This window comes from Pan paniscus, chromosome 11 (genome assembly GCF_029289425.2).
Source record: "Pan paniscus chromosome 11, NHGRI_mPanPan1-v2.0_pri, whole genome shotgun sequence".
Classification (NCBI taxonomy): Eukaryota; Metazoa; Chordata; class Mammalia; order Primates; family Hominidae; genus Pan; species Pan paniscus.
The window spans coordinates 44520795-44543256 of NC_073260.2; the positions used below are offsets into that span (position 1 = coordinate 44520795).

Here is a 22462-nt window from a genome sequence, read left to right on the forward strand (position 1 = left end):
ACACAAAACACAGTCACTGTTGTGGTCCTGGTGCAATGGCTCACTTTGTTTCAATGGGGGACAATATAGCCTGCCCCTGCTCTCACCTTGCTTCCATCAGAAACCTAAAGGCCACTGGAGCCTCTTAGTGCCTAAAACAAAAAACCAACCGTGCACGCTCGCTTGTGCTGCTGGCAGTGGAGCTGGGCCTGCTGTTTGGCGGAGGTCGCCTTGTTCTGGAACCCACCCATCCCACCGACACACACCTGGTCTGGAGAGAGTGGGCTTCCCTTGGGACCACTTCCACTTTGATCTGTCCTCTTTTCCTGCTTTGTCTTTCTGCACAGGATGGGGAAGGCCCCACCGTTCACCTCCGATTTTCCCCAGCCCTCAATTTTGTTAAGGACTGTTTCCAGCGGGGCCTGCTAATGCAACCCAGATGATTCTGTGTGCACATAACTAGAAGTGCTGCCTGGACTCACTCTGGGGGAGGGGAGGCCAGCACACTCTGCCCTACTGAGTCAGAACCAGCTGCCGTCCCATGGTGTGCTCACTAGGCCACACAGCCCCGACCTCTGTGAGAGAAGGCAGCAGAGCACCCACTGCGGAGGGAAGACATCTATCCACGGGTGTTTCTGGAAATCAAACTTTCCTGATAATTCGTTCAACAGATATTTACTGAGTCTCTGCTAGGCCATGGGGACATTACAGACAGGGCCTGGGGCAGCAGCCAGGGGAGGGAGAGATGGGCAGGAACACTAATATCAGAGAGCAGGTGACGGGAGAGGTGAAGGGAGAACCCAGATGCCCCCTTGCCCACCAGGGCTTCCTGAGGAGGTGGTGGTGACAGCACTGATCCTCAGGGAAGGAGGAGTCAGCCGGGGAGGAGGGATTTCGGGAAGAGCACTTGCAAGGCACGTCGGGCCAGGCAAGTGTGTGATGTGCTTAGAGAATGGCAAGGCATATGGTCACGCCTGGAGCAGACTACCATTCTGGGAGGGAGCAAGGCGCAGGGAAGCTGGCAGAGGCCAGACGATCCTCAGACCCCATGTGCCTGCTGTTATGGACTAAATTGTGTCTCCACAAAATATACGTGTTGAAGGCCTTACCCCAGTGTGACTGTATTTGGAGATAAGGCTTTCAAGGAGGTCATTAAGGTTAAGTAAGTCATGAGTGGGGCCCTAATCCTACAGGGCTGGTGTTCTTATAAGAAGAGGAAGAGCCAATAGAGCGTACTTTCTCTCTGCATGCACAGAGGAAAGGCCATATGAGAACGCAGAGAAAAAGCAGCTCGTGGCCATCTGCAAGCCAGGAAGAGTGAGGGGCCTCACCAGAAACCAACCCTGCTGGCACCTTGGTCTCGGACTTCCAGCCTCCAGAACTGTGAGGAATAAACATCTGTTGTTTAAGTCACCCAGTCTCTGGTATTTATTATGGCAGTCCAAGCAGACTAATATGTCTGTGAAGGCATTTAGACTTTCTCCAGGTTGATGACAAGTTACACCATCCAACCTTGCGACTGACTCGATTCACAAATCCCTGCGGATGCCTCTCTGAGTGGAAGGTGGTCTCCATCTCCTTGTTGAGATTTCACATGTCCCCCGCAACCCACCCCCGGCCCCACCATGCTGTCTACTGCTCAGTGCTGCAGAGCACAGTCTCCCAGGCAGCAAAGTGACCCCGGTGACCCCTGTCACCCTGTATCCTCATGCCCTGCTCCCTGGTGGGGCCTGCTGGCCAGGAGTACCTGGGAGATGGCACACCCACCCCTGCCCCACAGGGCACTCCCCCACTCCCTGGACGGTCTGAGGCAGGCACTCGCCAGGGCCAGCAACAGCCCAGTCTCACGCTTGAAGGGAGAGGTCAGCCTGGCGGACTTGCTCTGGAAATGTTTCAAACTTTGTGCTGGAATCTAGAATGGCAATTTTGCCTCAGGGGTGTTCATGTTTTCGCATCTCGAAGAGTTACTGCATGTACCTCCAAGGATGATGAGGGGGCTGACTCCTATCATGTTAAGGGAAAAGAGCAACAGAGCAAGCTCAGCTCCTGCTGTCCCTTTAGGCTCACAACAGAAGCCACCGCCTCCACAAAGGCTTTCCAGGCCCGCCCAGACCTGTCCTCTCCTACCTCGGAATTCTGACAATATTTGGTGTTTACTTCTTTATGTAAACTTATCAGTCAAGAGGCAGGACCAAGCCAGCAGACTAAGGAGTGGCCTCCTAGAAGTCTAGGCAAAGGGAAGGGTAAGGAGGAGCACTCTTTGGAGATGCAGGAGATAAAAACTGGAGGTGCCATGATCAGATGCCTGGAATGCACCACAATTGCCAGGACCAGCGCAAATCTGAGAGTCTCAGAAGGGAGGCACTCCAGGGAAGAGATGGTGATAGAGGCATGTTCATATTAAACCCCTGCTGAATGCCTGTGTGTAAGACGGAGGGAAACAAAGAGGAAGGGAACAGGTATTTCTTGTGCATTCTCCACGTGTCAGGCACTGTGCTAAGCTCATTCACACCTGATCCCATTCACCCTGCAAGCTTTGGCATTCTTATATCCATTCTACAAATGAGGAAACGGAGGCTTGGGGAGGCTACCTAACCTACCTATACTCACAGAGCCGATGAATGGCAGAGCCAGGACTGGAAGTCTGTCTGACTCAGACCCCAGAGCCTTTTCTGTATCTATCATGTGGCCTCTCCTCACAGGACTCCATGTGGCAGGGGACACTGATGTGCACACTGCTGGGTCCACGGCCAGGGTATGAAAAGCAAGACCCAGCTCCAATTTAAAGCAGGTATAGTCCAGGTGTGAGGATAAGGAAATGACACAGTAGAAGGAAAAGAAAAAATAAAATAAGTTTAAAAAGGTAAGCACCAAGTATTGTGGGAACCCACAGTGTGTAGGAGGGTAGTGTTGAATTGTGAGCCGGGTAATCAGCCTGGGCTAGCTAGAGAAGGTGACCTCCAGCTGGTTAGTGAAAAATAAATAAGATTTCAACAGACAAAGGACCTTGAACAATATCATGCAGGTATGCACAAACTTGGGAATTCTGGAAAATGCCAAATAGTCCAGTGTATAAGGGACAGAGATGACAGGGGGAAAAAAGTGACCTAAACATTAGGAACTTGAGGCTGGGCGCGGTGGCTCACGCCTGTAATCCCAGCACTTTGCGAGGCCAAGGTGGGCGGATCACGAGGTCAGGAGTTCGAGAACAGACTGGCCAATATGGTGAAACCCCCGTCTACTAAAAATACAAAAATTAGCTGGGCATGGTGACATGTGCCTGTCATCCTAGCTACTCAGGAGGCTGAGGCAGAAGAATCGCTTGAACCCAGGAGGTGGAGGTTGCAGTGAGCCAAGATCGTGCCACTGCACTCCAGCCTGGGCGACAGAGCTAGACTCCGTCTCAACAACAACAACAACAACAACAGGAACTTGAAAGTAAGCACGAAGCAGCTTAGTTGCTTATGATCCTCATTGGAACTGGTGGCCAATGCTTTAAGGTAGAGGTTGCAAACTGGAAGCGTGTGCACCAGGTCTGGCTTCTGGGTATGTTTGTCTTGCGTGGTATTTTTTAAATTAGTAAACTTCACATAAAAGTCCAGAATTATAAATTACCTTAAAAAACTAATAGTGTAGGTTATACTGAGCCCTCCTTCCTTCACCATGACAATTGGTTAGAGCTGAGTAGCTGCTGTCAGTTTGCCACAGTTCTCACCATTCCCTAATCTATACCACCCCTGCTTCATTCTTCATTCACTACTTGTGAGCAGACATCTGAGATGACTCTGGATTTATGTTTTAATCTCTTTATTTAAAACACACACACACACACACACACTGCACACACACAAGTCACCACAATCACAACCACAAAGAAGTGCTTGAGTATGCTATAGCATGACCTTTTCTTCACATCTCTGCTCAAATATCTCCTTATCAGGGAGGCCTTCTCTTACTACCTTCTAAAATAGGACCCACTGCCCCTCTATGGGTCTCATTTCTCTTTACAGTACTCCAACACTTGACCCATTAATGATTCACTTGTCTGCTCTCTCTCCCATCTCTAGATTGTAAATGCTGTGGGGAGCAGGGGCTTCCCTCTCTTATTTATGCAGCCATCTCCCCAGCAAAATTTGTGCCTAGTGCATAGTAGGCCCTCAGTCCATAGCTGTTGGGTGAGCAAATGACCAGAAATGGAATTTGACTCTGGGTAGTGAAATGCTTAGGGTCACTTTAACCCACCTGCTGTGCTGTGGCCCAAAACACATCCTCCAAGTGAGTGGCGAAGCCTTCACTCAGCCACTCCTCTGTCCAGTCTCGGGCCCCGATGGCTAGGCCAAACCAGGCATGGGCAATTTCATGGCAGAGGCGGGTCCCACAGAGATGGTTCCCTCCTGTCAAGATGCTCTGAGAGAGGAACATGATGTGTGGGCTGTGGATAATGGGGGAGAAAATGCACAGAGTCTTGTTAGAGCCTGTCCTCATGGCCATCCGATGGGGCAGCTTTCCTAGCCTGGCAAGCCTGTTATTATCATGTGCATGCTAGATCATGACAGATAGGCTTGCGGCTTAGATGCTTTCAGACATAAATAAAGTGGCAGTTTATGTTTCTGGCTGTAGTTCAGGTGGCCGTTTCTGCCAAGCAGTTTTCTCCATCATCAAACGGCTATTACCTGTAATAAGTAACCTGCACCAAAGTTTTACACTCAAAACAAAAATTACAAGGCAATGGAAGCATTTACTCTGAAATCTGGACTGTAAAAGAAGAGCAGGTGTGACAGTGTGAAGCCTAAGCTGTCAGGAGAGTGATCAAAGAAGACCCTTCATCCAAAAATCTGAGCAGCTTACAAACAAATTGAGAAGTCATGCAGAAGGACAGAAAAAGCCAAGAAGAATGGAGCAGAAAATGTTCCATTCTGCACGGGGAGCTGGCTATGATGTTAACAAACGAGCAGGTGCCGGGGATGGCTGAGGTTTCCAGGAGGCCCGAATAAAGGCCGAGACCATGTAAGGCCAAGCTTTTCCGTCATATCTGCAAGTGCTTATAGAATCACATGACAGAACAAAATTATGCTGACAGAAAGAAGGCAGGGAGTTATCCCACCCAGGTGTGCAAATGGCCCCAGGACTGGCACCAGACAGGGAGATTTATCTAATCTCATTTTCCATACCTTGTGTTAAAACCCAAAATATCACCATTAAAACTGCATAGGTGGAATGGGAAGAAGGGGAGCTGACGAAAGAGGCCCATCAAATATCTTCCATGCCTCCTCCTTCAGCAATTATCCTTTTTCCAGGACTTGTTTACAGTCTTCCTAATGAAGAATTTGCCCTTAAAAAATCTCTCCTCCATCAGTTGAACAAAAACAGTTGTGAAACCTTCCAAATTAGGAAACTGTACACACCGGTTCCTCCCTTCAAAAGTCATTTGTTTGCTATCATGTCGGCTTGGCACAAGCCAAGACTGCTCGCAGGTTTTTCTTCCACTCCCACAGCCACCATTAGAGAAAATCCCACCTCCAGTTCCCTTACACAACATCACCCATTCACCTCAGAGAGCTCAACTGCAATCATGGTAGTCATGTCTGCCAAAACAGACAGCTTTCATGTGAAGTAATAACAGGGCAGGCATGCAAATGAAAAAGCATCTGCCAGGTGCTCTGAAGAGGACACCAGAAACCCCAGAAATTACAAGTGGAGTTGGGGCACTCAGGATAAAGGGGTGCGATGCAACAGGCACCAACAGTATTGTTCAGAGCACTAACTCAGGGGGGAAAAAAAAAAACAAGGAAGGAAGGAAGAAACTGAGAGACACAGGAACTAAACTCCCCTAACTGAGAAAGTCACCCCGTTGAGAAGACAAACTGTGCAACCTGGCATTTTCAAGTAAATGGCTCTGGCATGTGCAATGCTACAAAGAAAAGCCACAGAAATGTACCAAGTAAATAACATTCCAGACATACTGCTGGCAGCACTTCACCCTTTGGGCTAAAACAAGACAGAAGTAACTTCAGGCCTTATAAACAGGCTGGAGGGCAAGCCTGCGTGGGCAGAGTCTGCAGCCAGAAAGACAGACACGCACGTCCTTACAGAGACTGGAGGGCGGACTCCAGCCAGGAAGCTTCCACGAGCGGATGACTGCGAAATCGCTCTAAGACTATTCATGAAGAAAAAGCCTCCACTGTCCAGGGACCTGCCTGCTCTTCTGTCCCAGTGTGGAAGCCTCACCAGGGCCCATTTATGCAAATATAAAAGTCTGCGAGGGCCTGAAGGAATGCACAATAGCAGCTGTGGGGAGGGTGGGTGGCACTTCTTTCTCCCACCCTTTCATTTTTTCCCCTTGAGCAGTCCTTGTTGTCTGCACCACACTTCCCTCCCCAACCTTCAATGTTCTGGAGACACCACCCCGGCCTCAGTCCATCTTGTTGGGCTTGGGACAGGCCCCAGCGTTGCCAGAATTCCACCTAAATTTCCCCTTCCCATCTTCAATCCTTTCTTCTGAGTCGGGGGTAAATATACTTCCTACTGTCCTCTGAGGGAGGCCAAGTCTGAACATCCTGCCGGCTCAGAAGGAAGGGCGTTTAACCGTATAAATGACCCCACTATCTGCGGAAAACATGACCTTCTCCCTGAAAAGCAATTTTCCGGCTGGGAACCTGAATCGAAAGCCTCCGGGGCCCGTTTGGCCCTCTAAGGTTGGGTTTGACATACTGGATACTCTGGGGCTATTTCCCTATGAAGGAAAAGGCTTCTTTTTAAAACTAAACCAAAAACATGGAGTAAGGTTTTGATAACCTTTCTCAAAGGCTGTTAACAAAATCCTGACATAAAAGGACCAATGGAATATTCTTTCAAGGAGAATTTCCTTCCCTCCTTTGGGCCCTAAATGTCTGAACGTCTCATGTTAAGTAGATTTAACCTCTTTTTTTAGATTGCTTTTCTTCAACAGTGAGTGAAGAAAAGTAATTCTCTTTAGCTCACTTCAAGGAATAATATTAAGTATTTCTTTCCCAACAGGTAATCTACCCATGTCCACCCACAAAACAGAACAGACCTGTAAAACACTGCACTCCTACCTCAGCCTGGACTCAACAGCCCAGCCCGGCTCCTCCTCATCCCTGCATTCTTGGAACTGTGCTCATGGTCCGAGCTGGCCTGCCGGCGATCAGTCTTCCCCCTGACAAGCCTCACTGGAAAACTGTTTCTTTTTTTCCCCTTGAAAGGGTCTGTGTCAACTGCCTCTACAAATGCCAGACTGTCGATTCATCACTATTACAGAGAATGGAAGATAATCACTTCAATGACATCTTCATCCTAAAAACGTTTCTTTCTTGTCTTTTTTTTTTTTTTTTAATCACAGAGTTGATTATTTTTCCCAAATAAGAGATGGGCAGGAAAGTGATATTTCAAATCTCAAAAAACACAAGCCCTCTTGCTTCTATTCCCCACCATAAATTCTTTTTGGCTCCAAGTGGTGGAGGAGAAGGAGGTGGCAGGCAGGGGTGGCCTGCAGCCACACTCCCGTGTTGTCATTCTTCCCCAGCAGACCACCTCTGGGGCTGCCTCCTCCACAGAGGCCAAGCGTATTGCATGTCTGCCGCCTTGCCCCTCGAGATTAAAAATATCATGTCTGGTCTGAAAACACTTTCTCAAGGCTGTTCCTGAACACTACCTACCCACCCAGATTAGAAGACTGCGTCTGTTAATCTAAAACATGTTTCTAGCAGAGGAGGAAGGAGTGCCTTCATTACTCCCAGGAGCTGCTCCCATCCTTCGGGAGGAATTCAATTTGGAGCGGAAATGGAGAATTTCATCAGATCTTAAGTAGGAGCTGGTGTTTGATTTATTTGTGCTTTTTCCGTGGAGCCCTGACCAGCATGGCCCATCTTGCTGTGGGTGGAGCGACCCAGCACTCGGCGGCCCTGGCTAGATGCTGCTGCCACAGCAGGTTCCAGCAGGCTGCAGGGGTAGAAGGAACCCAGAGGACGGGAAATTGCTTGCCCTTAAGGACAAGAAGAGCCCCCAGGCCACCCCTCCCATTTTACAGGAGCAGACCCCAATTCCCCTCATGGAGAGCAAGTTTACTTTTTTTTTTTTGAGACGGAGTTTCACTCTTGTTGCCCAGGCTGGAGTGCAATGGCACGATCTCAGCTCACCACAACCTCAGCCTCCCAGGTTCAAGCGATTCTCCTGCCTCAGCCTCCTGAGTAGCTGGGATTACAGGCATGCGCCACCACGCCCTGCTAATTTTGTATTTTTAGTAGAGATGGGGTTTCTTCATATTGGTCAGGCTGGTCTCAAACTCCCAACCTCAGGTGATCCGCCCGCCCCCTCTCAAACTCCCAACCTCAGGTGATCCGCCCGCCTCAGCCTCCCAAAGTGCTAGGATCACAGGCATGAGTCACTGCGCCTGGCCGCAAGTTTACTTTTCACACAGATCCTTGGGAGGCATCATACAGACTTACATTTATCAAGCTGGTACTTCTTATGGATTCAACGCTTTTCACAATTTCAACATGTGCAGCCCAATATCCCATGATAGAGACGAAGGAAGACCCGAGAGAGGGGGGAACCAGGCTCCTTGCCCTCTAAAGTCCAGCAGGATAGTTCTAAGGATAATCATAAGCAGCAGCTTCTGCTTGTGTGACTTCATTACTTGCTAATTTAAACTGGACAAGTGAAACCGTAGACTCGTAGTAGCCTGGGGCCATCTGAAAGGGAGACAAACTGTCGCTCCGCCCCTCTTAGGTTCATAGCCTGTCTTCTCTTTCCTTCATCAGGTGTGAAGTGATGTATGTCAACACTCTCACCTACACATTTACAAGCCGAACCCTCAGCCCCTGCCCCTTCTTCTAAACGAAATCCCTTAGTCCCTCTCCTGGACGCAGCCTAACGTAGGAGATGCTTCTGTAGTCCTGAAGCCAAAGTGGGGGGGTGGCCCAGACAGCCTGGCAGGACCCTCCTTCCCTCTGGCCCTGAGACTGCGTGGGAGGGAATCAGCATCTTCCGCTTTCCTCATCTGGCACCCACCCGACTGCAGTGTGTATCTTTAAACGGGAGGCTGAGGAGATGAGGGGATAGTCTTCTGGGGATATGGGACCTTCAGTAGCCTAAAGTGGAAACCAGTTCCAAAAACTTGAAGCAAACTTGCTACGTCTGATCAATGTGTAAGGGGATCTGGGTTTGAAAGAAAGGCTTAAGGTTAGAAGTGTTTTCTTAAAAATTCTGAAAAACTTTGGGAGGCTGAGGTGGGCAGATCACAAGGTCAGGAGTTCAAGACCAGCCTGGCCAATATAGTGAAACCCTGTCTGTACTAAAAATATAAAAAATTAGCCGGGTGTGGTGGCAGGTGCCTGTAATCCCAGCTACTAGGAGGCTGAAGCAAGAGAATGGCTTGAACCTGAGAGGCGGAGGTTACAGTGAGCTGAGATTGCACCATTGCACTCCAGCCCAGGCAACAGTGCGAGACTCCGACTCAACAACAACAACAAAATTAAAATTTAAAAAAAAAATAGTAAAACATCCACTCATTTGCCTAAATGAATTTTGACTCAAATGTGACTACGGCAGAGAGACTGAGGAAAGCCCCAGGGCCACATTCCTTATTCTTGTACCCAAACATCTTCTCCTTCTGAAGACTGACTGCTCAGTGTTTGCTACGTGCCAGGCACTGTATTTTACACATGCCATCTCATTGCTCTACCCCACAACCTCAGGATGTTACTATTATTCAATTTCATTATCTCATTTTACACGTGAGGAAAGTGGGGTACAGAGAGGCAGACTGACTAACCCAAGGTCACACAGCTGGCAAGCAATAGAGCCAGGACTGGAGCTCACACAGTCTGGACTCTAAAGCCTCACTCTGATCCACTCTGCCCAGTGTCACTGGGTTTAGACCTGTGGCTTCTGGGCTCCCGTCCCTCTGTGCCAGCTCAAGCCCATGGGCTTCATGCTCACTACTCTCCCAGGAGCTCTGTCTTCAGGAGGCACCAATGGGAAGCTATCAACCACGTCCTGAGACCTCTGTTCCCTCAATCTACATCATAGCCAGAACTGGCCCAAGGTGAGCAGGCCTCCTCCTAGTGAAAGGAAGGTAAGAAATAAGGGTACAGAGGCCATAGGGGGGCATCACTACTCCACTGTTGATGCCCCTGAAGAGCAATGCCTACTTCCTCATAACCCTGTCCTACGCTGGGAGTCCCCAGTGGGTCACAGGGGCATGTGTTAGACAAGCCCTTACAACGGTACTTAGGTCAGTCCCCAGGAGGGTGACACACAAGTCTACCTCTCCCTGGTCTCCACCTCTCACCTATATTTGCTAAAGCCTGGTATTCTTTTCAAGTAGAGATGGTTTAAAGCAGGTCACAAACTCAAAGAGCTACAGGAGGCAAGAAGATAACAAAATTAGGGCCGTAGAGAATGAGATGGGGAAACAGATAAAAAGATGAGGGAAGTAGACAAGGAAAGAAGCAGAGAAAGGAGCTGGGGGAGCAGATGAGGGAAATAAAGATGGAGATGAAGGAAGCAGATAGAAAGATGAGGGAAGAAAATAAGATGAAGGAAGCTCATTACAAAAGAGGCCAACAGGCTGAGGGTAGCAGATATAGGTAACAAAAGGAGGGAGACAGACAAAATAGGAAGGACAGACAACAAAGGGAAGGATGCAGAAGACAAGCTGGGGAGGCAGCTAACAAGATGAAGGAGAGAGAAATTGAGGTTAGGGAAGTGGCAGTGATACTATAGGGCAGTGGGCAGCTACGTCAGGGAAGCAAACAACGATGCCAAGGCTAGGAGCTCCAGCTTTATGATCTGGTTTAACTTCTAAGTGCTCTCAGAGGAGGCTTATGGTTTCATGTCACATGGAGATGTAAATGACGGATACCTGGATCCTAGCAAGGTTCAAGGTGGGTGCTCATGGGGGGGCAGGGAAAGGCTCCAAAGCACAGCACAGACAACACTGGGGAGGAGAGAGGCATGAGGGCGGAAGGGGAGGCTGGGGACACAAAACACTGTAGCCAGCTTCACCATTTGCTTTAGCGTTAGCTGTGGCCTATTGCTAGCAGGAAAAAGAGCATGGCAATGACAAAACATGGAGACCACCTTGAGTCTAGGAAACACAGAGACCACCTCTGGCTCAGTGGCAGCTCTGCAGACCATACAGAAGGCTCAGCTACTGACCAGCAGAGCAGCGGATACATCCCTTCTGACCCCAGGGCAACACATCCCGAGAGAACGTTGTGGAGACCTCAGCCCTGCATACAGAACAGGGCAGCACTGCTGTCTGACTCTCAGGAGTTGGCCTCACCTGCCTCAGCTGCTCTGCCTTAGCCCGGGGGTGGGGTGGGGGCAGGTTCTGCTGGTTATGGTCATCAAAAAAGCTGCATGTGAAAGTCTCAGGTTTCAAAGCTAAAGAATCAGAGGGAGAAACAGTATTTTATTGAGTTTTTCAACTAGATTTGGACTCCTTTCCCTCTCTCAATCTGACAGTACATGTTCTGCCTTAAACATTCCAGAATCTCATAGATGAGAACAAAAAATTTGTTTTTGAACAAATTTTGAACATTCTGTTCATTTAGTTATACATTTTGGAGACTATAGATTTTGGTTGTCAGGGGACACACCCATACCCACACAATATGAACAAATATTTATTGTAACTGAACATGTCTTTATTTATTTATTTATTTAATTTTTTTTTTTTTTTTTGAGAGGGAGTCTCGCTCTGTTGCCCAGGCTGGAGTGCACTGGCGCTTACTGCAACCTCCACCTCCCGGGTTCAAGCAATTCTCTGGTCTCAGCCTCCCGAGTAGCTTGGGACTACAGGCGTGCCCCACCATGCCCAGTTAATTTTTGTATTTTAGTAGAGACGGGAGTTTCACCATGTTGGCCAGGATGGTCTTGAATTCCTGACCTCATGGTCTGCCCGCCTCAGCCTCCCAAAGTGCTGGGATTACAGGCATGAGCCTGGCCCTGAACATGTCTTTTGAATCATCTATAAATTACTTATGAATGAAAGCTGTGTATTTTCTGCAGGATCTGGGGAACTCTTCTGGTAAGTAAGTAATTAATGTGAGTAACCAACTAAAACATATCGGCAGCCTCATTGGAGCGCGCAGATGACAAAATGTGATTCCACTCCCTCACCTCCCCACGGCCCCCACCTCCGTCCTCCCCAATCAGGGCGATGATGTTTGTTCCCATAAAAAGAGCTAATAAAATTAGCCTCCACTGTGATACAGGGAAAATCTTTATTTAATAAAATAATGTGTTTTGCTCCATTTCCAGAACAGCAATAAAATGGCACAACTGAGAGCCGTAATAGCTCATCCTGGTGGTTTTCACAGTGAGCACAAGTCTGTCACGTGTGGCGGTGTGGAGGCCTGGAGGGCTGCTTTATGGAGGGACACGTTGGGGCAGCTTGCAGCCATTCTCGGCAAGGACAGTTTGGTGACTGCTTTGCTTTGAAATACACTCTTTGGGTCCACAAATCAAATCTTCCCATGTTCCTTGTCTGGAAAAAGTTGTGGGGATTTCCCAAAGTGTACTCAGAATTCAACTGGTGAGGAAGGCATTCATTGTTTCCCCAACTGACAGCAAGAAGCCAAGCCCCAGTCAGGCCCTCTGCAAATCTGAAAATCCAAGGTAGGGTCAGGAAGCTGTTGACTTGCCCTGCTGGGCTGGTGAAAGCAGACACGAAGTAGCAAGGCTGGTCTGTACAACAAGAGGCCTGAGCGCAACAGAGGCACTGCCGGCTGACAGAGTTCAGGCAGCAGGACGTTGGGGTGGAGGCAAGTGTGGGTTCCCTGCCAGACCACCACACTGTCAACTAGATTTCAAAGAAAGGGTAACTCTGGTCAGGCTGCAGGACGTCGGGGTGGAGGCAAGAGTGGGTTCCCTGCCAGACCGCCATACTGTCAACCAGATTTCAAAGGAAGGGTAACTCTGGGTAGGAACAAGCAACAGAGTGGCCTTGGGGAATAGCACGTTAGAATCAATTCTGCTAAATCAAAGTTAGATCCAGGAAAAAAGAATTGAAGGAAGATGAGTTCTCATATTCCCTGATGGCTGCGTGGTGGCAGGAGCGGTGATGATTAGAGCAGAAAGAAAAGAAAAAATAAAATGATGATACTAAACACATACATTGTTTATTTTCTCCCAGGCAAAGTTCTAAGTATTTTATGTTCGTTAACTCATTCAATTCCAGCAACCACTCCATGAGGAAGAAATTATTATCGTGCCTATTTTACATGTAAGTAAACCAAGCCACACAGAAATTATGTCACTTGCCTAAAATCCCAGAGTTAATATGTGTCAAAGCAGATTCAAACACAAGCAGCCTGGCTCATACACGTTTTGCTTGATCAACACCAGCGGGTATCAGAAGCACCGGGAGGTAGGTCCGCTAGATAAGAAAGCAGCACACGCAGTCAAATTTGAATTTCAGATAAACAACGAATAATTTTTTGGTGTATGTTCCATGAAATATTTGCTAAAAGCTGGCAGCCCTACCTGAAAGGCTTGTTAAAACAGATCTCTGGGCCTCACCCCAAGAGAGTTTGTTTCAGTAGGCCTGGGTAGGGCCTAGGAACCTGTATTTCTGTGAAGTTCCCGGGTAATGCTAATGTGGCTGGTCCAGAGACCACATTGAGAGCTGCTGATCTGCACTGTGGTGGCTGCACAGCATCAGCTTAAGTAGCAAAAACTCATTGCCAAAGTTTATAAATGGGAAGATTTTATCCAGAAATCCAGATTTTGACATTACATTAAAAATTTGAAAGATGTGGCCACACTAGGCCCAGGTCTTTTTTAGAAGTGGGCACATATTTATCCTGTACATACACACACACACACACACACACACACGTCTAATGCCAAAGGGCAATATTTTATCATTTCCTAAGAACGATAATAAGCATTACAGAGCATTTCAAAGATAGGAATTTATCAGGTCCCTGTTATGATTCACCCTGGTGAAATCCGAGAAGCAGGCAAAACCTGCTTGGGAGTCCCTCATCACAGGCCTGCATTCTTATGTAGTAACTGCAGCTGAATCGGAGCTGGCCCTTTCAGACAGGGCTTGGGCTCTCCAGTTTGCTGTGGTCCCAACTTCTCCCTCCTGTCTCCCTGCCATTGGCTGAGCCTCCTTGTCATTTATAATCATGTGTGTGGATTTTTCCTTCTTATCACAGGATTAAAAAGTGAAATATTTCTTATATCCATGTCTCCATCAAAAGTAGACCAAGTGTTTCTTAGAGGATGCTCTATCCAACCCATTCACTAATTTATATTGCTGCCTGGCCCCTTAGAAGCATTAGGATTTAAGCTGTTTTGTTTAGTTTTTCTTATGAAGAATTCCTATTTATGGCTATAAGATGATTTAGCAAACCCTTCATGCAAAGGGCAAAGACACAAACTTCTGCCTAGCTCAGGTTGATCAGACAAATTCCATATTACTAAGGGTGAAATTAATTGGGTTTATTGTATTTGTGAAATCCAAACACAGTTTCAATTATTATTAGCCACTAATGGCGTATAATGAAGGCAGAGCTTGTTAACTAAGCAAACAACTGGCATGTTTGTTTAAAGTGTAAATAGAAGGAAAATTCATGAATTAAACGAATGAATTCACTGATTGTTCTCCCTTGGCTGTAAGGGGGCATTCAGCTGCCACAATATATGTCACCACCTTTGTTAAACAAATTCGCCTGCTCAAGTTATCTTTATCCGGTCAGAGACCGTCTTAGTGGTAGCTTAAAAAGTAAATGTCTCTCTTAATTTTTCAAAGTACTCATCTGCATCAATAAATGCCACTAAGTATAAGGGATCACCTGGCTATTGGGGATTCATAAATAATTGAGCTTTTAAGAATAACAGCATATTTCCTAATCTCAAATTATGACTCCATGGATAGACCACCATGGCACGCTTGTCGAGATAAGGAGACAATATGCTTCTTATTTCCCAGGGTGGTCCTGGAAAATATGTGACAGATGGTCGTTCTCAGAGGTATTCAACTTAACAGCATGTCCCTCTGAAAGGTAATAAACCTCACCAGAAACAAAAATAAACAAATAAAAGTCTCTCCAAAGTCTCCTGATTTTAACTAACCTTTCCATTTAAAATTATGAGCCTTCTATTTCTTCTCCCCAAATGGAATGCATCAGGTTTATTGGATATCTACAGCTCAATCCCATTTCTCTGGATGGTTCCCTTGACTCATCATTCTTTGCATGTGTTCACCGTGGTGAAAATGTGGGCAAGGATCCCAGGAATTCCTTTCGTTCTAAAGAATTCTGCCTGCCCATGTCCCCATTCCTAGGTGGTTACCTTTTTGTGATCTGAAAGGCACCCGGGTCTGTTTGGAATGTATTCAGCTGCAAGTAACAAAAAATACAATGAACACTGGCACACACTGGAGAGGTTTTTCCTTTCTTGAAACAATATCACTGGAGTGACAAGACCTTGCTGGGGCTGGTGCAGTGACTGGTAGTGCAGCGGGAGCTGGAGGACTTGCTATACTCCCACTCTCCATCCTTCCTGTGTGCACTTCTTTCCTCATGCTTGCCCCTCATGCTCACGGGTTGACCACTACACCTTCACACACCATGTTCGCGTTTAACATGGAAGAAATGCGCTGTGCCAGCAGCAACGATCCCTTTCATCAGGAAAGCAACTTTTCCCAGGGAGCCCATAGCCGAGATTCCTACTCTTTAGTCTCTGCTAGCTGTAAGGCAGCATGGGAAAGATGCTTTTTGGTGTTTTCTGACTCTGCAGTGGAAGATGGACAAGGAATTGGGTCTCACACGGTCAGCCATGGCACCCTAGTGTAGCCCTCTTTCTCATAAATAGTAGAAAGTCATCACTTAGGTCATCTTTTAGAACACAAATACTTTAGGAAGAGATAACGCACCCAACTCACACTGAAGTGTTAGTAACATATCACATTCCCTCTTTCCAGGCAGGGGACATTCTGAGCATGGGGGTCGGGGGCTGGGCAAGTCAGAGTACCTCAAAGACACTGGCTACCTAGTACCCAACTTAACTGCACGCTGGCTGGCACTTGCACTTTCATTTTACCTTCATACCCTCACCAATGACCAAACACCTAACAAAGCTAAGAGAGGTACTATCTGTTCTGGTGGTTTTTAAGAACTCGGTCTCTGGGGATAGAGCTGGGGGTCAACTCCTGGCTCTCCCTCTTGCCAGCAGCATCAGTGCATTGGTTTCCTAGAGCAGCTGCAACAAACCACCACAAGTACGGTGGCCTAAAACAACACAAATTTATTATTTTACAGTTCGTCAGGTCAGAAGTCGGACACAGGTCTCACTGGGCTGAAATCTATGCTGCTGGAAGTCCTTGTGTGTGTGGTTGACTGGAAGGGGCACAGGGGTCTTCTGGAGTGCTGGTCATGTGCGTTTCTTGGTCAGGGTGCTAGTGACAGGGATGTCTACAGTTTGTATCCAACAAGCTGTATGCTAAGATGTATACTTTTCTGTTTTACACTGCAATGAAAAGTTAAAAACAGGCAAATACCCTGGGAGGTCCATCTTTTCCATGGAGAAACTGAGGCAAAGATGAAGTTAGAGCTCTGTCAGTAGGGACAGAACTGAGACCAGGATCTGGGCAGCCCACCTCCTAGTCTTTTGAGTTTAATGTATTCGAGGCCAATTTCCAACACTAATTATGTATTATATATTTAAAATCTCTTGAGAAAAGCTTTTTTTAAAAAATTTCTTTTGCCATAGAGTCACATTTCTATTGCAAGTGAAAGGTACCTTGTCTGCTTCAGACACACCTGTAAAAACAGAACCAATCCTGTCATATATCCCTGTCTGCTTCACTTTTTTTCAGACGCTGTGAAAAAACATGCCACGATAATAAACCCCTTTTCCATCCTAGCCAGCTGGAAAATTACGTGATGCTTGAAGTGACATCATTCAGCTACGACACCAAGCCAGTGGCTGCTCTGAGAAATCTGGGTTAGACAGCGACAGCATGGATGTGAATGCCACTAGGCAATGAATGCCATCCTTTTTATTAGCAAATGGCTGTTTTTATCACCATGACATTTTAAAAATGAAACTGTGACAGCTACATTGTCTGAGGCCATTGATCAACCAACATCTCTTATCTCCAAAAGGAAGCCCACTGGCCAGAGGTGTCCTGTTTCAAGGCAGGGAAGACAAGAATGGAGGTAAAGGAGAGCTCATTTTAAACCACTAGTTCCAAAGGGAAAGACCAGGGGCCAGGACCGAGGCACTGGGGTCTTCCAGGGGATAGACAGTCTTCCCTCTATCTCTATCAATTGTTTCTAAAGTGAGCTCAAGTAGCAGTAGTGATAATACCTTAAGTAGTAATGACAGTATCTACATAATACTCTTTGCTATAGACACAGATACTGTATCATAAACCCTAGGCAAAACCCCAGGATGCTTATTAGGTAAACATAACATCACGAGGAGGCCCAGACATTCCTCCACCTTTTTGACCTTTAAGTTGAACTACATAAAATGCAATAAGTGACCCTTTCCAACTTCAAAAAATGGGCAATTTCATATGGCTCATCCTAATAGACTGGCCCCTCCCCCAAGATCCTTCTCTGCAGATGTGTTAGGAACTGCCAAAAGATCTAGGGAAATGTCCATACTTCTCAAGCGACAGAGAATTAGAAACACTGCTGCATCTCATCATATAAAAGTGCAAAGGATGGCCCTGGGGCAAAAGACGTTCTGCTGTCCTCCGAAAGAGCTGGACCCTCGACCAGTGGGCCCTCTGTCCTTTGCCCGCTCAGTGTGAAGCCAGGTGCAATAGGTTAAAAGCACATCCTCAAGTCAACAGCAAAGGCAGAGGCGTGCCCACAGCAGGGAGACTGGAGTAGCATTAGGTCCCACACTTGAGGGAGCCCAAGAAGATCCGCGGTTGATGTGCTGCGTGCTGCAAGGCTGCCCAAGACCCAGTCCTCGCTCGGAAGCCAGAGGACAAGGAAGCTGGGGTCCTACCCGGGTAGCAAGGTTTCAGATGACCAGTCTGCCACAGGTGCTGGATGCTTCTGCACTGGAGTGCAGGGCCCAGGGTAAGAGAGAGTACCCTGCTTCAGAGCCACTCTCCACAGGTGAAGAGGCATGGCCTAGTCGGTTCACAATCTGCCAGGGAGGGCTCTGGGAAGGAGAACCGGCTGCTTCTAATGCAGGACTAGAGGTGAGGAGGAAAGGTGAGAATGAACGGAGGGCTGCCAGGGAGAAAACTAGTTAAGGGGAAGAAGTGTCCATCTAGGCAGGGACCCGCAATTCAAAAGCCTGCATAGCTCTGGCTCACAGCAGTCCTGCCGCAACCGAAATGGGGGAGACAGTCTGGGGAGTATGGATGTGCTGGCGCTGAACCTTGGGAAGGAGTGGGGCTGGTTCTGGAATCCCCAGACACTCGATCCAGAAGGGCTCTTAGAGGCCCCACCCCCTCCCATTCTCAGATGAGAAAGCAAGACCCAGCGAGCTGCAGCCTTCATCCATGGGGTGGGAGCTGCTGTGTGCCATGGCGGACTCATGACAGCCGTAAGTCTGCAAGGTATTTCCTTCAAAGCTCTTTTACAAAGGCCCAGTCACCTCAGAATCAACAGACACCCCTTGCCTGAAACTGGTGACTCACCCCAAGCTAGAGGCTTGTGGGGATCTAGGGCAGACATCAGCGTATGCCACCCTGTGTAGTTACATTCACACAGGCTTCTGAGATGGACGTCACACATGTCACAGCAGTTGACTGCGATGCCTTCTCTCTGGGAATACTTGGCCTTTACTTCTGCTGACAAATGGCTACCCTTAAGTTTCAGCCTCATCGTTCCTTTTCTTTGTTTTGGTGGTTGGTTGACCAGTTTCATGTGAGAGGAAAATAACAACAAAGAAAGAAAAGAAAACATTTCATACTATTTTCTAAGTATAAAAGCTGTCATCTTTTCACAGTTGTATAACCATAATGGTTTACCTAATTGTTTTCAAATTTTCTCTTTTTTTTTTTTTTTTTTTTTTTTTTAAGGCTCCAAAAATTCACCTTTGGGTTGAACACATCTGTGTGAAAAAAGCCTGGCGGAAAGAAAAACTGGATTATGCTGACGCTCAATGCGCGTAACCTTAACTACAGCATGTTTGCTTCTGCAAACACTACAGTATATGAAATTAAATATTAATAGCCATCACCTCACCCCTTCGGAGAACAGGCCTGAGTCACAGCTCCTGTGTGGCGTGATTTCCATTCACGGACTCACTGTGAACGCTGCTCACGTTATGAAGCCTCAAACCAGGCAAGACCAAAGCAAGTGTGTGTTTTTATTCCATAATGTCATGGGGAACATTGCTTATTTTGGAGGCCAAGTTCAGTTCTCCTGAGTTTACCACCTATGACACATTTTAAGACTAATCACCTCAAAACATACTAGGAGAAATGACAAAGTTATTTTTAAGTTAGAAAGGAAAATATTGGAATAAGATGAACATGTCTGTTATTTATCAGTGACGAGATTTGCAGCCACTCGGCTGAACTCTTCTGACATTTGAAAGCACCAACATATTTGTATTGGTGAATATATTTCCAGTGCCCCTTATCTGTGCATTGCAAATGGACATAATTAGATTTTTAAACTTTGCATGGGTGGTGTCAAGTATGCCAAAGATATTTAGCTTCCTGGGGGTTTATGGGAGGTCTGGTTTCCCCTCTCTACCTCTGCATGGTCACTGTCTTCTTGAGAAGCTTTAGACTCGCAGCAGCCTAAACCATTTGACGGTTTTGTGTATGATGATTACAAAGCAGAGTTAAAGGAAAGAATGAAAGTCAAGCAGCCAGCCCAGTACCTGGCACGCAGCAAACATCCCACAAATGTTAGCTCCCTTTTCCCTTCCCCACTTCTTATACTCTTAGAGGGATAAGTGCTTTCAAGTCAGCGTTCAGAATTGATTCTTCAAATCCCCCAGGAGATAGTGTAAAGTGAACATTCCGCTTTTATTGGTGAGGGGCCAAAACAAGGGGAGGATGGAGGATTTACTCTGTGGGATGGGATCCTGGCACAGTCAGAGACTGGACCAAAGCTCTCTCTGCCACAGCTTAACAGCAGGGCTCCTGGGCTAAATCGCTTCTTTCGGTGGCCTGCCACACCAAGGTGTGTTTTTAAAATCTGCGCAATAAAATTTAGTGTGGTTGGAGAGGTGGCAGCGGATGGGAACCCACCCACAGGCAACTGACGTCAAAAAACCAGAGGGAAACATTAGGCTTCTCTGTTCTCGAGAAGCTTCTGCTCTGTTAAGCAACCTGAGAAGGAAGCTGACTTTCCATTAAAAAACGGCCACTTTGGCAGTTGTCAGAGACAGCCTGGTGTCTTATACTTCCCCTCTCAGGAAAAGTGAGGAAAATAATTTCCATAAGTTGGAAAGGAAGAAACCAGCAGTTCAAAGAATAGAGCTGGAAAGGAATTTGAAGGGCACTTAGAGTAACCTCCACCTCCAGAGAGCAAATGAGGAAAGAGGCCCAGCACAGACTGGGGACTAATCTTGCCCTTAAATTTGCAGGGTAGCCCACCCTGTAGGCCACGCTGCCTTCACAAAGCTAGCTAGCTGCCTGCACCTTGGTCAGCTGTTGAGAGGGACATGCCTCGAATTCTAGTCTGAAGAGGGGTTGCTGCAAGGGAGGCTCCCAGATGCCTGGAAGGAGAACTGCACTCTAATGTTGATACCCTGAGGCTGGAGATGTTGCTTTGGAAGAGGCTCTGGGGAAGACTGGTGTGGGCGAGGGTGTGCATGTGTGTAAAGGGGCAAAAAAACAGGCAGCCCTTTCCTCCTTACACCTTTTCCCACGGAAAACAACCTGATGCATGACTCTGTGCCCTGATGCTTGACTCTGTGCCCAGCCAGCCTTCTCCTGGCTGGTCTCTGAGGCCAACACTGTGTACACACAGAAGACGGCTCTCCTTGAAACATGGCAGCTGCACTTGATCTGGACACCAGCCTCTGGGTCTCTCAGTTCTTCAGTTTTCTCCTTTCTAGAGAAGCCCGAGAAGCAGCGTGCCAAAATCAAAGAGCAGAGTTGTTCACATGCTCCACACATGCCTGCAGGTGTGGGTCTTCCCTGTGTCTGCAGGAAACCAATGTGTCTGATTTTAAAATATGGTGATGTCACTCATAAGACTGTACTTTCCTTAGGAAATTAGTAATGTCCTTATTTCTAGGGGCCCTTCATATCCATCTTTCCTCTCTTTTTCGTTGAATCTCAACAGCTTTGTGAGAGTGGTGGCCTTTTGTTCCCTTCGGGTGAGAAACAAAGGCTCAGAAAGAGGAAAATTCCGACCTGGAACAGCAACCCAGTGATGCAGCAGAGCCAAAACTCGGGCCCACCTCTCCTTTCTAGTATCAGCTGGATGTACACATGGGGGGAACAGCTCTGTGTCTGTGGGTCACCAGGTGATTCCATTCAGGGAACACACACCTAAGTCCAAGACTGGGTTGGGCAAACAGGACATAGAAGGTGGACAGTGCTGCTGCACCATTCATTGATTCAGCAAATATTAACTGAGAGCCTACATTGCCATGCTCTGTCCTGGGGGCTTGGGATACATTAGCAAACCAAACTGATGTGGACTGGGGTCCTTAGGGAGGTCACAGTGTAGCAGGAAGAGACATTCAATAAACAAAAATATTTTTTAAGTTTTTAGAGACAAGGTCTCACTCTGTTACCCAGATTGGAGTGCAGTGGCACAATCGTAGTTCACTGTAACCTTGAACTCCTGGGCTCAAGCAATCCTCCTACCTCAGCATCCTGAGTAGCTGGGACTGAGTAGCTGAGACCTGGTTAATTTTATTAAAATCTATATTTATAGAGAGGGGGTCTTTTTTTTATTATTATTATTATTATTTGAGACAGGGTCTCACTCTGTCACACAGGCTGGAGTACAGTGGCTCACTGCTGCCTTGACCTCCTTGGCTCAGGCAATCTTCCCGCGTCAGCCTCCTGAGTAGCTGGGACTACAGGCATGCATCACCACACCCAGTTAATTTTTACATTTTTTTTTTTTTTGTAGAGACAGAGTCTTGCTATGTTGCCCAGGCTGGTCTCGATCTCCTGGGCTCAAGTGATCCATCCACCTCGGCCTCCCAAACTGCTGGAATTACAGGTGTGAGCTACTGTGCCCAGCCAGAGACAGGGTCTCACTATATTGCCCAGACTGGTCTTGAACTCCTGGGCTTAAGTGATCCTGCCACCTCAGCCTCCCAAAGTGTTGGGATTATAGGTGTGAGCTACCATGCCCAACCAATAAACAAAATTCTTTACTTTTTTATTCTTTATTAAGTTATTCGTTTCTTTCCCTGTCTTGATTCCCACAAATTTTCACAGTAGATACTGGAGGTCATGTTTGGATCTGCATTCTGCTGCATGATCTGCTGTCACTTCTGTCCACTGCAGGGCCCCGGCCCCCTCCCCCCAGCCCCTTCTGCACTCCCTGCA

At 47.3% G+C, this 22462-nt stretch overlaps 1 protein-coding gene across 17 annotated transcripts in view; it reads right to left on the reverse strand.

Moving 5' to 3' along the window:
* Window positions 1–22462, reverse strand: part of AOPEP (aminopeptidase O (putative)) — a 429169-nt gene that overhangs the window by 221608 nt on the left and 185099 nt on the right. For 15 of the 17 annotated variants that reach the window (XR_010109119.1, XR_010109118.1, XR_004673384.3 and 12 more), the window contains one exon: window positions 4222–4411. The exons of the other annotated variants lie outside the window; for them this stretch is intronic. Coding sequence is in view for 11 of the 15 variants with exons in the window: in XM_063594308.1 (XP_063450378.1) it covers window positions 4222–4411 (190 nt within the window). In the remaining 4 variants the exon portion in view is untranslated. The remainder of the gene's footprint in view (window positions 1–4221; window positions 4412–22462) is intronic. 17 annotated transcript variants of the gene reach the window in all.